Source organism: Orcinus orca, chromosome 9 (genome assembly GCF_937001465.1).
Source record: "Orcinus orca chromosome 9, mOrcOrc1.1, whole genome shotgun sequence".
NCBI classification, from domain to species: Eukaryota; Metazoa; Chordata; class Mammalia; order Artiodactyla; family Delphinidae; genus Orcinus; species Orcinus orca.
In genome coordinates, this window is record NC_064567.1 from 95,687,365 (window position 1) to 95,703,117 (window position 15,753).

The 15,753-nt window shown below is 43.7% G+C and overlaps 2 protein-coding genes across 11 annotated transcripts in view; one reads left to right on the plus strand and one right to left on the minus strand.

The window, feature by feature from the left end:
- Positions 1-8,368, plus strand: part of STK17A (serine/threonine kinase 17a) — a 38,227-nt gene extending 29,859 nt beyond the window's left edge. Inside the window, exons 4-7 of the mRNA XM_004282959.4 lie at positions 2,796-2,922; positions 6,016-6,064; positions 6,152-6,331; positions 6,777-8,368. Coding sequence (XP_004283007.1) covers positions 2,796-2,922; positions 6,016-6,064; positions 6,152-6,331; positions 6,777-7,101 — 681 coding nt within the window. The 3' untranslated portion in view covers positions 7,102-8,368. The remainder of the gene's footprint in view (positions 1-2,795; positions 2,923-6,015; positions 6,065-6,151; positions 6,332-6,776) is intronic.
- LOC101285567 (cytochrome c oxidase assembly factor 1 homolog) overlaps positions 6,614-15,753 on the minus strand; it is a 101,512-nt gene continuing 92,372 nt past the window's right edge. For 9 of the 10 annotated variants that reach the window (XR_007479132.1, XR_007479130.1, XR_007479129.1 and 6 more), the window contains one exon: positions 10,263-12,856. The gene's annotated coding sequence lies outside the window, so the exon portion shown is untranslated. Of the gene's footprint in view, positions 7,007-10,262; positions 12,857-15,753 lie in introns of those variants that run through there. The other variant, XR_004478707.2, reaches the window with a different exon arrangement.

Consider the following 15,753-nt stretch of genomic DNA (forward strand, 5'->3'; position numbering starts at 1 on the left):
GAATCATTGCGTCTTGTTCATCTCTTGCCTGAGTGCTTTGTCAACTGCAGCACCTGAGCTAGTTGAGCCCGACAGGCCCATCTGTCTTCTGAGTATGAACTCAGGACAGTAGGGGCTTGGCAGTACTCATAGTTATGGTACCACCTGTCCTGACACAAAATAGAGACCCTTTAAGGGTTTCTTTGTAGTTAGTCACCTTTCCTCTTTTCACTTACTGGGCGAGTAGCAGCGCGGGCCTGCCAGGTGCCGGGCCCTGAGCCCGGTGACGTCACCATGGCCAGGACTGTGGCTCCTGTTCCCACGGAGCTGTAGCCTCTTCCCCTCTGTTTCTGAATCCAGACTGAGATAAACCTACAAGCATCTTCATAATAGAAAAGAGTAGGCCGGATGGCTGGCTCGACAGTAAGACCCGTTTCAAAGAGAGGGCCCCCCTGTACCTCAGCATCCTCTGTCGTAGGGCAGCCCTTCACGTTGCTGCTTCCCTGCCGTGTTAGGTCTTCTCGCCACGTTGACAGTAGGCAGAGCAGAACAGAGAAGAGCGTCCCAGGTGGCGGGGGTACGATGACAGACATCAAAGGGGAGAGGTTAGGTGAAGAGTTGGCTGAAGGGACCTGAGCCAGAGAGAGAGGCTGTGAGTCCAGAGGGGCAGGTGGTCGTCGGCCTTGGGTGCAGGTGGAGTGCGGGGTGGGAGTGGGGCAAGGAGAGGGGGAGCCTCCAGATAGGGCTCTGGGGGCCCAGCAGTTAGTGGGCGGGTCGCAGGAGACGGGCCAACAGCAGCAGCCGGGGAGTTAGCAGGGAACCAGGACGGTGTTCTGTTCTGGAAGCCGAGAGAAAAGGAGCTGGTGAACAGGGAGGGAGCAGCAATGTGAAGCGCCACTGAGACGCGCCGGTGCTCAGAGGAGAGCCCGAGGGCGCCCTTGGCTTTGACCGACCTGGGCAGGGACGAGAAGACGGAAGCCGGATGGAGCGGTTGCGTGGAAGTGGCAGGAGAGGACCGTGAACATCACTGCCACCCTCTAGAGAACCGCGCGGCGGAGGAGACCGAAATGCCTGTTAACAGAACAACATGTCTTGTACGAGACGCCGGGGAGGCGAGAGGGGCCGGGGGAGGGGAGGGCAGAGAGGGCTTCGCAGAGGAGACGCCACCCTGTGCCGGAGGGAGCCGTGAGGATAAATTTGCCAGGCCACCGGGGAGGGGCCTTCCCGAGCAGAGGCCTGAGGTGTGGGCCGTGGGTCTTGTTGAGGGACTACAGCCCGACTGACTTGGAGCGCAGACTCCCCGCAGAATGGTGACAGGAGAGTCATCTAGAAAGGGAGGGAGGGGCCGGAGCACGGAACATTCTGGACGCTCTAGTGAGGTACTTATACTTTATTGGTGCCAGTGTCCTCAGTTCACCTTTGGAAGTACTCTTAACGGCCAAAGACAGTAAGCGCCGACCCGTTCTCAAGCGCGCATAAGCCTCTTTCAGATCTCATATTTTATTTTAAAAACTGGGATGAATTTTACATTCTAGTCCGTAATGTATCAGCTTGACTTTTTATGCAAAGATGTCCTAGTTATTTTCAGCTGAGCAAAAATGACTCCAGGAGTGCGAAGCTCATTGGTCCTCTGGGTGGCGCTTACCACCGCCGTGTACATCCCATCCGCCCCGTCCCCACTGGACTGTGTCTCTTGGCGAAGAACGGCCAGACGACCACAGGGAGAGTGTCACGATCAGACTTACAACAGTGTCACGATCAGACTTACAACAACCTTCCCTTACATGGGAAGGTTGTCGTACGTGGAGGGTGGGTTGAAGGTGGGGAAACTACAGACAGGGGGGTAATGAAATCCCAGATATCATGCAGTGGGAGTACTGAGATCTAGGAAATAGAATTCGCATGACCGGTGGCTTCACTAGATGTGAAAGTGGTGGAAAATGAAGGGTACAGAGAACTTCAGGACGATTCCCCAGTGTCTGACTTGAGCACTGAGGCTGGGAATACAGAAGAGAGCAGTGGGTTTGGTGCCCGAGGTGTGTATTGCATTGAAGGCCTTGCCAGGCGAAAGGATCCGATTTTAATTGGCGCTGTGGGCCCGGAGAGGGCTTAGGGTAGAAGTGATCAGCATGGAAGTGGCGGCTAAAGCTCTGATAGTAGATGAAATTGCTGAGAAATAGAACGCAGAGTGTCAGGAGAAGAGGGCCAGCCAGCAAGAGATCTTGGGCAACACCACTATTTAAAAGCAGAGCAAAGAAAACAGTCGTGAGAAAAATGGAGAGGGAGGAATAGATCCAAGAGGGACTATAAGGACGACCAGTAGTTCCAAATCGTCCCGCCGTCGGTGCCTGCAGGAGCCCCACTGGACTTGGTGGACCTTCGATTATTAAAGACATGGTGACCTTAGTGAGAGCAGGTCGAGTACAGGGGGCAAATCCCGATGCAGCTGGATTGAGATGACCTCGCTTTCAAGAAGTTGAGCTTTGAGGGAGTGAGTGTGTTGGCTAGAAAGAGATGCAGGGTCGTGGGGGGAGGATTTTTTTTATTAAGTGGTTTGGTTTGGTTTTTAAGATGGGAATAGATGGCACAGTTACGTGCTGACGAAGAGCCGGTATAAGGGAAGAGATGCTACGAGGCCTGCTGCCTTACGCACAGGAAGTACGCTGTAAAAACAGCTGTCTGACGAATGACTGTCTACTGTTAAATTTCTCGCTCTCAGTTCCACAGGTGAAATTTGTATGTTTTATGGGCTGCCTGCTCTTTATGCTCTTCATACGCAATCGCGGTTTATTAATTTGGGGGGTGTCATTTTGTAGCCCCAGAATATTCTGCTGACAAGTGACTCTCCACTGGGTGACATTAAGATCGTTGATTTTGGTCTTTCACGAGTACTGAAGAACGGCGAAGAGCTCCGGGAGATTATGGGCACTCCCGAGTACGTGGGTGAGTATTCCCGAGAGCTGCGTGTTTTGTGTTTGGGGTCAGGCATCACCTTCACTGGGGAACCCACATGTGGCGTGATGAGTGGTGGGGCCTGCCGTCCACTGTGGTGAAATTCTACCATCAGAGTTCCCTTCCTTTGTATTAAGTTAAAAAATGGAAAACTTTAAAGAGTAAGGTACCAAATTGGCAGTCCCTTTCCTGGAGGGCTAAGAGAAGCCGAAGGGATTTGCTTCTACAAGGAACAGGAGAGGATGTCAGGTTATCTGAGGGTGGAAGGATATTTAACAAGCAAGGAGCTTTCAAGAACTGCAAGTTGGTAGAATAAACACTGTGAAAGTCATTGCAAGCCCTGTGATTGCATAGACGTGGGAAACGGCATTCTGCTGGGTTGATGCAGGGCTGAGAGCTTCTGGCAGAAAGAAAGAGAGAGCAGCCGAAGTGATGAACCATGGCTTCTCGGTTTGGTAGAAAAAGTGGTAAACTATGACTTTTTGGATAGACTGGAAGGAAAATGGAGCATAAAAGAATTAGTGGTTGGATAGGTTAAAGAAAAAGAGAGATTTCTGTAGAAGAGCAAAGCAGTAAAATAATTTAAAGGTGTGACCGGGGATCACAGTTTTATCATTTAAAATGTCCGAGTAGAAAGGGCTCTTGGATGTAGCTCTGCAAGGTCAGCTTCTTTAGACTAGGAGGTCGAGAAGCGCGGGTGCCAGGCCGGTAGGGTCCTGCACATCAGTGTGGAAGCTGCCCAGGGTGGCGGCAGCCCGGGGAGGAGGATGGCTTTTGTGTCCGTGGGTGAGAGCATCATTGTGACCAGGAGTAGAGAAGGCTGTGGCCCGGGCCTGGGGGGAAGAAGGAGATCTGCCTGAGGGCAGAGGTGTGAAGTGGGCGGACAGGCCGTGTCCTTCTGGAAGGCCTGGGGGCGTGGCAAGAAGAAGGTGAAAGGAGAAGAGTAGTCCTTGAAGGAGCCCAGGATGGTGGGAATTTATGTAGGAAGGAAAAAAGGATTCCAGGGGGACACAGAAAGTCCCAGGGGACAGGTCGGGTTGAGGAAAACAAAGCTATAGGGCAATGACAGTACAAAAAATACTTTGAAGTTTTAAAATACTTTCTAAAGTCCTGCAGTTTGAAACAGCAGAGCCTTTATTAATTAGGTAATAAAAGATATCGCAAGCAGAAAAACACCCTTCAAATATTGTGTTTTTTGTGGACTAGAACACAATTTCCAGTACACCAACTGGTACGTCTCACGACCGCTGAGTTAGCGTTAGGAATGTGGCTTAACATGCCGCTGCTTCGGGGGAAGCGCCCGTGAGGAACGGGAGGCCTTGTAAATGGAGGAAGGACGGGAGGCTGCGGGGCGGGGAAGGGCTGTGGGCCGAGACGCCGATAGGAATTACTGCGCTGAAGGAGTTCCTGAGGGTTGTTTGTTTCCCTCCGATGCTTTCTGCTTTTCGGTAAATTCTAAATTTTCTACCAAGAGCTTTTTTCCCTCCAAACAACAAAGCTGTATTCTTTATGATAAAAGCAGTACAAGCCCAACCCCCCAAAACTACAAATAACTCAGAAGGATATAATACAGAAAAACAGGCGGCGCTCCTGTCTTCGCCTGGCCTGCCTTTTAAAGGGGGCCCCGTGCCCCCCAGCCCCGCCCCAGCCTTTCATACGCAGAAGGGGCTGCCTGGGTGTGTGCCCCTCCGCACTGGCCAGCTGCGGGACCTCGGTCCCCAGATCTCTCTATAACTCACGGTCCTCTGTCCACGAAACGAGGCTGTGGAAGTCCTACCTCACTGGATCTGCTCCATCACACTCTCACGTCAGCGCTCAGCACGTAATAAACACTCAGAAAAGGAAGCTAATGTTATTTCCTTCCCCACTCCTCCCACCATCTACTGCTCTCTCGGCTCTGCTGTACTTTTTCCCCACCAGTAATTTGGATACTCTGCATTTGATTTGAAGTTTCCTGGTAGTGTCTTTTAAAACTTTTTCTGTTTTCTTTTTTGGCCATGCCGCATCACTTGTGGGATCTTAGATCCCCGACCAGGGATGGAACCCGTGCCCCCTGCGGTGCAAGCCTGGAGTCCTAACCACTGGACCGCCGGGGCACTCCCTCTTTTATAACTTTTAAATAACAGTCATAGCCTCTGCTTCTCAGCTCGACAGCTTCAGATAGAAGTGGGGACACCAATATCCCCTACACCTCCCGCTCTCCTGTTCTGGGGCAGGCTTATCTCCCACTCCTAATGCATGTGCAACTTTCAGTGTTTTGGTTTTCCCTAGAACATTTTCATTCCCTTTTTTATTGTAATTACCCCCGTTTTTTCGGCTTTGATTTTTAAATGGTTTCAGTACTTATTGCCTGTCTTTTCATAGCCTAGTCTTCCTATTTCTACACTTTTGAAAACATTCGTCTTTTGGTTGACTGGATCGTACCAGTGAGTAGTCTTCAGGGAGGATTTTCCTGAATTTCCCCTGTGTCCTTGCACACTTGGGACTGTCTTTCTGTTACTTCTCTGGCTGGCAGCAGTCTAGTTAGATATTATCAAAGCAAACTTTTTCTCAACCCTGTAGGTTGTCTTTGTTGTCTGTGTGTGTGATGCATGTCCTCCAAGGATGCCCAGGTTGTTTCTAACCTTGTTGACTTTGTGTTAACGGGTGGGCATTTTAAAAGCTCACTGCAGCCACAGCAGAGAGAGTAGATCAGAGGGCGGGACCAAGTGGGGGTCAGGGGGCACGTGCTGTAGACTGGGGGGGGCACGATTTAAAAGCGGGAACCTGATGCTTGATTAGACAGAGGGTGTGGGAAGAGGAAAGTGTAAAAGCTGCCAGTTTATATGGCAGTAGTTATGTATTCAGATATTTGAAAGAAAGAAATACTGGGGCCCAGCGCTGGAGGACAGAGGTGCAAAAGGCAAGCAAGTTGGTCATCAACATGTGGTGACTTCACAGCAAGGCGCCAGCCCGCAACGCGAGCTTACTTCATCTTAGCCCAAACCTTGACAGTGTCTTAGTTTGATACTTAAATTTTTCTAAGAGCAAATTTGGCAATTTTTTTCCACAAAACTAAATGTTTTCTTTTGTTTCTGATACTAGCTCCTGAAATTCTTAGTTATGATCCTATCAGCATGGCAACGGATATGTGGTGAGAATTATTTATGATGCATTGACCAAATTAGTTTTAAGAAATGAATATGATACTGATTTTTCTTACATTTTCATTCTGGTTTAGGAGCATCGGAGTGTTGGCATATGTCATGCTGACGGGAGTATCGCCTTTCTTAGGCGATAATAAACAAGAAACGTTCCTCAACATCTCACAGATGAATTTGAGTTATTCTGAGGAAGAATTTGATGTTGTGTCTGAGTCAGCTGTTGACTTCATCAAGACACTTTTAGTTAAGAAACCTGAGTAAGTATTCGTTAATATCGATCTCTATCAATTTTTGAGCAATCTGCTCTGAACAAAAGCAGATTAACAACTGAAACCCCAAAGCGAAGACATGAAAGTGTAGACATAAAATTAGATGAAACCTTTGGCTTCTTACATCTGTTGAAAGAAAAAGTGGCAAAAATGAAAATGTTTTTTAGAACATGTGAACTGCACCTCAGTATAACAGATATTTGCCATCTGTTCTTGGTCTTTCAAAGGGGCTTTTCAGAGATAACTTAAAATAATATTTTTCTATATTGTGGGAATGGCATTTGCATGCAAATGCTGAAACTTTGTTTTATTCAGGAACCACAGTAAGATCTTTGTGGTTCATATGTCCCAAAATATAATACCTTATGGTCTAAGTTACAGTTGAGGCTTTAAACTACTTTGTCCTAATTGTAAAATGTGTATCTTTATCCAGAGATCGCGCCACTGCTGAGGAGTGTCTGAAACATCCATGGCTAACGCAGAGCAGTGTTCAGGAACCTTCTCTCAAGGTGAAAGGAGCATTAGAAGAGGCACAGGCCCTCCAGGAAGGCGATCCTGTGCCTGAAAGTCATTCAGATACTCAGAAGCCGGAAACCGAGGAATCCGTCGTCACAGAGGAGTTGATTGTAGTTACTTCATATACTTTAGGACAGTGCAGACAGTCTGAAAAAGAGAAAATGGAGCAGAAGGCCATTTCCAAACGCTTTAAATTTGAGGAACCTCTGCTGCAAGACATTCCGGGAGATTTTATCTACTGAGCAGTATTTCCCTTTAGAACTTTAAGATTTCTATATTGGAAACATTATTTATGGACTTCTGGCCAAATGGTACATGTGCTGAAAGTGGATGACCAGGTGTCACTGGTAGAAACTAAAATAACTTTGTCAAACTTGTGGAGTTAGAGAAATCAAGCCAGATTTATAAAGTTGCCAACCAGGAGGTTTAACGGGTAAAGTTACCTTTTTCAGAGTTCTTTTTAAGAAGGGAGATGCTTGAACCTTTTATTTCTGCATCCTGTTTCTCCAGAATGAGAATGTGTATGCAAAGATATCTGTAGTCACTTTCCTTAAAACTCCAAGTAAAAGTGCCAAAATTAACATCTTTGTAAATCTGTTTTGCATTATTCATATCTATATCTGCATATATGTATGTTGATATTGTTACTAAAATTGATACTTTTTCACTTTGGATTTTTTGAGGGGACTAAGATTTTAATTTAAATAAGTATTTTGCAAATTTCTGAGACCTAGAATAACATCCGCTAGTTAATAATGTCTTATTTTTATATTTTGTTACTGCTCTATGTTGACTTGACTTGGCTTCTGTTGTCTGTTTTCTTCCTAATGCTTTGCAGCCTTATCAGTGGAAAAGCCTGTGGCTAATTTTAGGTTTTTTCTTCAACATCACTAGTAAGAGTGGTGGTGATTTTTCACCTCTGAAATTGCTCTGGTTTTCAAGGTCAAAGGTTAAGTCACCCTGTAATGTTAACCCAGTGTTCGCTCCGCGTGTCCCTCATCACACCTTCCTTGTCTACCCTCTTTCACAGGCTGCACCCCTGCCGCCTCCTCACACGCTTGTCACCTGACTTTGGTCTCTTGCGAGAGGCAGTGTGATCTGATCAACACAGTGGTGCTTCGGTCAGTGAGAGGATGCTATTAAGTTGTTTTTGTTAATAAAATCCCCAGGAATCGGGGAAGAAATATAAAGCACATTCATGCTGGCCATCGAGCCTCTCTGCTTGTGTTGAATTTCCTATTAGCCCCCAAGCAATACTAGGAAAAGTGGTAAGATGCCAGAATATTTATAAACCTTTACTTTGTTCGTAAACGATTTGACATTGGAAACTTTGTCATTAGGGAGGTACCCTAAGACTTGTAAGATTTATAAGAATATACTCAGTAGCATTTAATTTACTTAGGAGTGAACACTTCAGCTGTATCTGGGCCCACAGTGAACAAATTCCTATTTAAAAAAGTGGACATGTAAAAGCGTATGCTGTATAACTTAAAGCAACTAAATCTTCTTACACAGAACAGTCTGCGAGTCCTTATTTACCTTGTATTAGGTGCTTGTATCGGGTGAACACGACTTGTCTGTGACTTGTGTGCACGCAGCGTGTGCTCTGTACCGTGAGCTACTCGGACCCATCCCTTCGCAGTCCGCTAGGGTGTCACGTGGTGCTTTCTTCCCAGCCTGGTTGCTCAGATGTCAGCCTCCGGACCATGGGAACCCCTAACCATCTGTTTTCAAGTGTGTGTAGGGTACTGGGCTGGACTTTCCCATGCGTGGTCTGCACGAGCTCCCAGCCCTGCCTTGCAAGTGTCGCAGGCCCTGTGTTGTTCCGACACCATCAGGTGAAATTGATTAGGCAGTTCGAACCCTCTGTTTGCACTGTTTTCTCACTAAATTGGCCTATTGATTTATACAGTTTCTTGGAAACGAGCATTTCTAAACAAGCTCTATAAAGAGGAAGAGGAAATTCTGCTACAGTGGCAATTTTCAATGAAAACCCACGGCCACAATGCTAAAGCCTCAGGTAAGTCTTGAAAAGAGGTAAAATACAATTTTAGGGAAATTTTTATAAATACCTCCGACAAAAATAGGAGGGAGGTGAGAAAAAAAATCCACTATTTGAATGACACATTTTTATACTTGATGGATTTATTCAGTTTTAAAATCATAATCGTGTGGACAATAGTTAGACTTTTTCCAAGCCATTTTTTATACTGTATTCGTAATACATTTAATGTAATTGCTGTATCTGTAAAAGAAAAGAAAAATAGACGTGTTTTCTTTTAGCTGGCCACTTTGCCATTTGCAGTGTGCAGCTGTCCTTAGCTGCTCTTGGTGCCTTGAATTTAGAATTGTACACTGCTTTTTTGGAAGCACTTGCACTGGTAAAGGGATATATTGACATTTTTTGGTGTCTGTCATATAAATAGAGCATAAAGAGTCTTCACAGTATTGGACCAAAACTTTCTGTTAATTACTAACCAACTAGCTCTGTTAATTTTTCTTTTCACTTGTTTACAATGGACTAAACTATTCATATCCATGCAATTTAGAACTCCAGTTTTAATTATAATAAAATTCAACATTATCATATTTTAGCTTGATGAGAAGTTATGAAATACGCAAAATGTAAGTGGTTTTAGTCAACTGGGAAATTGTGTTTTAATGTTTCATTTTGTTGTTTTCACATGAAAAGTAGGAGAATATGGCTTTCTCTCATAGTTACAGAGGCACATCAGATGCTAATTGTGGTGTATCTTAAACTTTTCCAACAGACCTCAGTTTGGAAGAAAGTGTAGGAGAGAAGAGGTCGCTTAGAGGCTGCTGGACACGAGGTGAATGCTGTGCGGCTCCGTCCACGGAGGCCTGAGCAACATCGCTCCCTGCCACCGACGTGGATCATCTCAAGGTACCAAGAAACAAATCCTAAATACATTTTAAGCTCACACTTGGAGAAATTTGAATTAGACTGATAAAATTAAAAATACGATAGTATTGCTCAAGGTCATTTAGCACTTAGGACCTTCAATTTGTTACAGAATTAAAAGAGCTGGATTAAAAACGTTAACCTCAAGAGCCTTAATTGCCAACTATGCTTTTATTGTCGGAGGGGATATAATTTACAAGTTACGAAGTGTAAAGCTCTAAATCCGTACCAGCCTCTCTCGAGCTTGACAAATGCACGTATTGAGAGAGAGGGAATTACATGGCACGTCCACCCTGCTGTGGCTTTCACTCAGCATGATTTTGAGACTCATACGTATTGGTGCTTGTATCAGCAGTGTGTTCCTTGTTGTTGCCATGTGGTGCTGTTTGAACACACCAGCTTATGTAAAACCATATCTCTGTTCATGGACCCCAGGGCTGTTGCAGGTTTTGTGTCTTACGAATAAAGCTGCTATAGATATTCTTTTTTCTGTTGTTTTTGTTTGGTGTTTTTTTTTTTTTTTTTTTTTTTTGGGCTGCATTGAGTGTTCATTGCTGCTGCTGCATGCGGGCTTTTCTCTAGTTGCGGTGCGCGGGCTTCTCATTGCAGTGGCTTCTTTTGTTGCGGAGCACGGGCTCAGTAGTTGCGGCATGTGGGCCCTAGAGCACGCAGGCTTCAGTAGTTGTGGTGCGCAAGCTCAGTAGTTGTGGCTCACGGGCTCAGTAGTTGTGGCGCACGGGCTTAGCTGCTCGGCGGCATGTGGGATCTTCCCGGACCAGGGCTTGAACCTGTGTCCCCTGCATTGGCAGGTGGATTCTTAACCACTGCGCCACCAGGGAAGTTCAGATATTCTTGTCCAGGGATTTTCTGTGGACACGTTTTCATTTCTCTTAGATTAAACAGGAGTAGAATTTCTAGGCCACGGGATAGATGGATATGTAACTTTTTAAGAAAATGCCCAACCATTTCTAAAGCGATTGTACTGTTTGCCATTCCTGCCAGCAATATATGCAAGTTCTCATTGCTTCACATTTAGTGTTGGCCATCTTTTTTATTTTAGCCACTCTCATGGGTATGTGGTGGTATCACAAGGTGGTTTAATTTGCTATTCCCTGATGATTAATGAGGAACAAACACTATTTCATGTGTTTGTTGAACCTTTTTTGTGTCGTCCTTTTTCTCCCTTTTTATTAATTGGATAGTGAGTTGTGATAATCTTTTATATATTCTGGATACAAGTCCTTTATAGGATTTACATGTTACAGATATTTTTTTCCGACTGTGGGTTGTCTGTTTTCTCAACAGTGTCTTTTGATGAGAAGGTAGCTGTAATTTCGATGAAGTCCAATTCATCAATTTTTGTTTTATATGGTTAATACTTTCTGTATCCTCTTTAAGAAGTCCTTACCTACCCCAAAGTCACGAAGGTTTTTTTTAAGCTTTATAGTTTTAACTTTTATGTTCAGGCCTGCAATCCACTTTACACTTTTGTCCCCTTTGGTGTTAGGTAGGGTCAAGTGTCCTTGTTTTCCGTATGAATATGTAGTTGTTCCAGCACCATTTGTCAGACCAATTTTCCTTTCCGCATTGAACTGTTTTGCTGTCCTTGTCTCAAATCATCTGACCGTATGTCTGTGGATCTACTTCTGCACACTCTTCTGTTTCATTAATTTATTTGCTTATCTTTTTGTCAGAACTTTGTAAGTCCTGATGTCAAGTACAGTAGGACTTCCAATTCCTTCATTTTTCAGACTGTTGTTTATTCTAGGTCCTTGGCATTTCTGAAGAAATTTTAGCGTTGGTTTGTCAACTTCTACCAAAATCACCCCCTAAAAAAGCCTCGTGGGATTTTGTTTGCGATTCATCTGTCAATCAATTTGACTTTTTAACAGTTCTCCCAGGCTGTGAACATAGTGTGTATTCCCGTTCGTTTATTTCAATTTTTCTCGGCATCGTGTTATATTTTCCAGTGTAGAGTCCTCGTACATCCTTTGCGAACTTTATCCCTGTGTATTTTGTTATTTGATGCTATTGTTTTGGATACTCTCTGTTTTTCAGTTTTGGTTTTTGACATTCCTAATCCTCCAGTGGTCAGTTTTAGCTCACTGTGCTTCATCAGACCTATGTTATAAATTATTCAAATAAAAATGAGTGTCATTTTCTTTTGAAGCTCTTCATTTAAAGTCTCGGTCTAAAGTTTTGTTGGTAAGAGTGGAAGTAAGTCTGCTGAATTGAAATTCATGGTAACAAAATTGGGAAGGAATAACATCCCTCCTAATTCTCTCAAAGTAGAGAGGAGGTAATAGAATCTCAGAGGGAATATGTGGTTTGCCCAGGATCTTAGCAGCTGCCGGCAAAACAGAGGATAGAATCGTTGAGCTTTCCAGGGCTTTAACCTCAGTGGAGTCTACCTTGGGCTACATATTAATGTCCATAAACAATCATTTTTTTAAAATTAGTTTTGTGTAGCTTGATTGTGGATGAATTTTTGTTAATGACTGGAGGATAGGTAACCTGAGATTAGGCTGGTACAGAGGTCAGCACATTATGCCCTTGTGGCGTGTTTGGTAAATGAAGCTTTCTTGGAACACAGCCTGTTCATTTACATTTGTCTACAGCCGCTTTCATGGGAAAACCCGCAGGGTTGAGTAGTTGCAACAGAGATCTTATGGCCTAATCAGCCTAAAATAGTTACTCTCTGGCCCTTTACAGAATAAGTTTGCCAACCCCCCTGCCAGGCTCTTGTAATCTAAACATATTCTAAATAGGAGATATTTCCTATTTCAAACCAATACTGACACAGTCCTTTGGGGAGCAGTTCATTTTACATGGCAGAATAATCTTAGGACTTTGCATTCATTCTTACCGTTTTTATTAAAACAAGTGAGTTTTATCTACTAAAACTAAACTATTTTTACTAAATATGTCATCAGCAATAGTATAACAACATTTTTACATAAAAATGTTCTCTTAGTTTCAATACACTGATCGGTTTTCATGAAAATTATTCTCTCTCGGTTGTCTCCATTACTGTAAAGTGACCAGTTTTCTAATAACTTGTGAGAGAAATGTACCTAGAAGGAAAAAAAAAAAGATATTTAGGAAGAGAGATGTTTAATCCTCAGAGAGCTGGAGATTATTCAGGAGGGAAGGATTATCACCTCATCTTTGCCCCTTTCAAAGCAGCATATTCAGTGTCCTTGTCCTACACCTTAACAATTATTTCAAAATACAAAGTTTTTAGACTTAAAAGGAGTTGGAAAGATAGTAGTACAGACACATCTTGTGTAGTTGTAGTACAGTGCTAAAACCAGGAGGCTGACATCCAAGCAGTGCGTGTGTACAGTTCTATGCCATTCTATCACATGTAGTTTCCTGTAACCACAATTTAGATACAGAACTATTTCATAGCAACAAAGATGGGTTGTGTCAACATTTTACCAGTTCAGGTAAATAGTACATCAGACAATGTTATACATTTTGTTTCCACAACCAAACAATTCCTGAGATAACTCAAGAGGAGAAGTCAAGTCGATCATATTCACCCATGTTTCTGCTCTTTCCATTGTTCTTCTTTCCTGATGTTCCAAGACTTTTTTTCCTCAACATTTTCTGTTTCAAGAACTTCCTTTTGTCATTCTTTTAAGGGAAGTCTATTCAAGCAAATTCTTTTTGTTTTCCATCATCTGGAAAGTCTTTATTTTTCCTTCGTTCCTGAAGAATAATTTTATCAGATGCAGAATTCAGAGTTGACAGTTCTTTTAGAACTTGAAAACTTTTGTGCCATTTTTCTGGCCTCCACGGTTTATGAGGATACAGCTATCATCTGAATTATCTTTCCCCTATAGGTAAGGTGGTATTTCTGCCTTGCTGCTTTCAAGCTTTTTTTCTTTGCCTTTAGTTTTCAGAAGTTTGTGTTATCATAGATTTCTTTAGGTTTACGCTGTTTAGGTTCCACTCGGCTTCTTAAATATATAGGTTTATGTCTTTTGCCAAATTTGGAAACTTTTCAGACGTTAATTCTTTCAAATGCTTTTTTCAGCCCCACCTTTCTCTTCTCCTGGGACTCCAATGACATGAATGCTAGATTTTTTTGTTATAGAACCACAGGTATTATTGTCGGCCTGTTTTCTCTGCTCAGATTGGGTAATTTCTATTTTATCTTCAAGTTCCTGATTTCTTTCCTTCTTTTCAAGTTCAGATTTTCCTGGTTCTTGGTATAAAAGCGTGGTTTTCTATTGTGTATTGGACGTCTGGTTTTATGTCACGGGACTCTGGATCTTGTCTAAATCTTCTGTTTTAAAAGCAGGCTTTTCCTGACACCGCCATACCGGTGGGTGAAGCGGGGATATGTACACTGCCTCCTCACTGCTGCCAGTTGGGGGTGAAGGTCCAGGCTCACCACTTGGCCTCTTCTGACACCCAGGCAGGGGGAGGGGTACCTCCTTACGGCTTCCCACTGAAGAATAGGGGCTCCACTGATGCCGCGGGGGGTGGGAGTACCAGCGGGCAGGAAAGGTGGGTGTAGCTCCCCTGGGCCTTCTCCGCCACCACACCCTGCAGAGGACGGGGGCCAAAGGGGCGGGCGGGGAAGGCCTTGTTCTAGCTGAGTAAGGGGAGCAAGTCTCGGCTCTCCACCTGGCCTTTGTTGACAGGCTAGGGTAGGGTTGGGGCCATGTTTTTTTCCATGGTGTCTGGCTAGAATAGGGCGATTACTGTGTGAAAGTTCTTTAGCTTGAGAAAGCAGGCTTTTCTTGGCTTTTGTTGTTGCAGCCATTGGTGTTTCTAGGCTGCTGGTTTCACCAGCACCTAGTCTGGGACACATGAGGCAAAAGAAAGCCCAGGGAACTCACTGCTGTTCTCACTTGGGTCCCAAGATCCTCGGCCAATCTGCCTTCTTTTCATTTTTCAGTGTGTTTGATAAATGTCTAGGGTTTTAGCTGTGCTTAGTGGGAAGAATAGGGAAACGTGTGTCTACTCCATCTTGTCCCTCCTGGGGGTTTTTGCTTTTTAAAGTTGACAGTAGGAGAACTCCTTCTGTGTATTTTAGATTTAAGCAAATTAGTAAATACACCTCGGATTATGAGAGCCAGGTTTCTCTCTGTTGTAGAAGGAGTGACAAGTATGGGAAGGAGGAAGTCTCCAGTGAGTGAGTGTGTGTGTGTGTGTGTGTGTGTGTGTGTACGCACGTGGGCACTAACACTAGACCACTGAAAGTAGTTTAAAATTTCTTCAGGTTCCTTTTTGCCATGAGGATATATCCCACCAAGGATGTTGAGTCAGAACTGTTTGAAAGTCACTTGAAATATTTCTTCTCTGTGTGGTTCATTTGTTTCAATATTTTAAGAAGTATTTTAAAAATTTTTTTCTTTGTGATTTTATTTTTAAATTATGTAAAAACAAAAGAGCACGATTTCAAAGTCAAAAGTGTAAAACAAGGTACATTCAGGAAAGTACAGCTTCCATCCCTGTTTCCTACTTACATCCCCTGGCCATTTGTTTACTTCCCCAAAGGTAACTACTTGTATTGATTTTAGTTATTCTTCCGTTGTTTCTTTTTGAAAGTAGAAGCTAACATATGCATACATATACACATGCATATATAAAATTCCTTTTCACAAGTACAGACTCCTCAACTGTATGGAAGTCAAAGTTTATTTAACCCATTCTCTATCAATGGAGACTTGGGTTGTACCTGGGTTGTTTACAGTTTTTTGCTGTTACCAATAGTGTTACATTAAATAACCTTACATAAATGGCATTTTGTATTTTTTGCCAGTGTACTTTGGGATAAAATCTTAGATGTGGGATTGCTGAATAGAATGGTAAGTGTACGTGACATTTTTCTAGGTATTGTCAAATTCCCTCCCACAGGTGTTGTTTCATTTTGTCTTTACACCAGCAATTTAAAAATGCTTATTTCCCCACAGCCTTTTGAGAAAATAGGTTCTCAAATTTAGGGATTATTGCC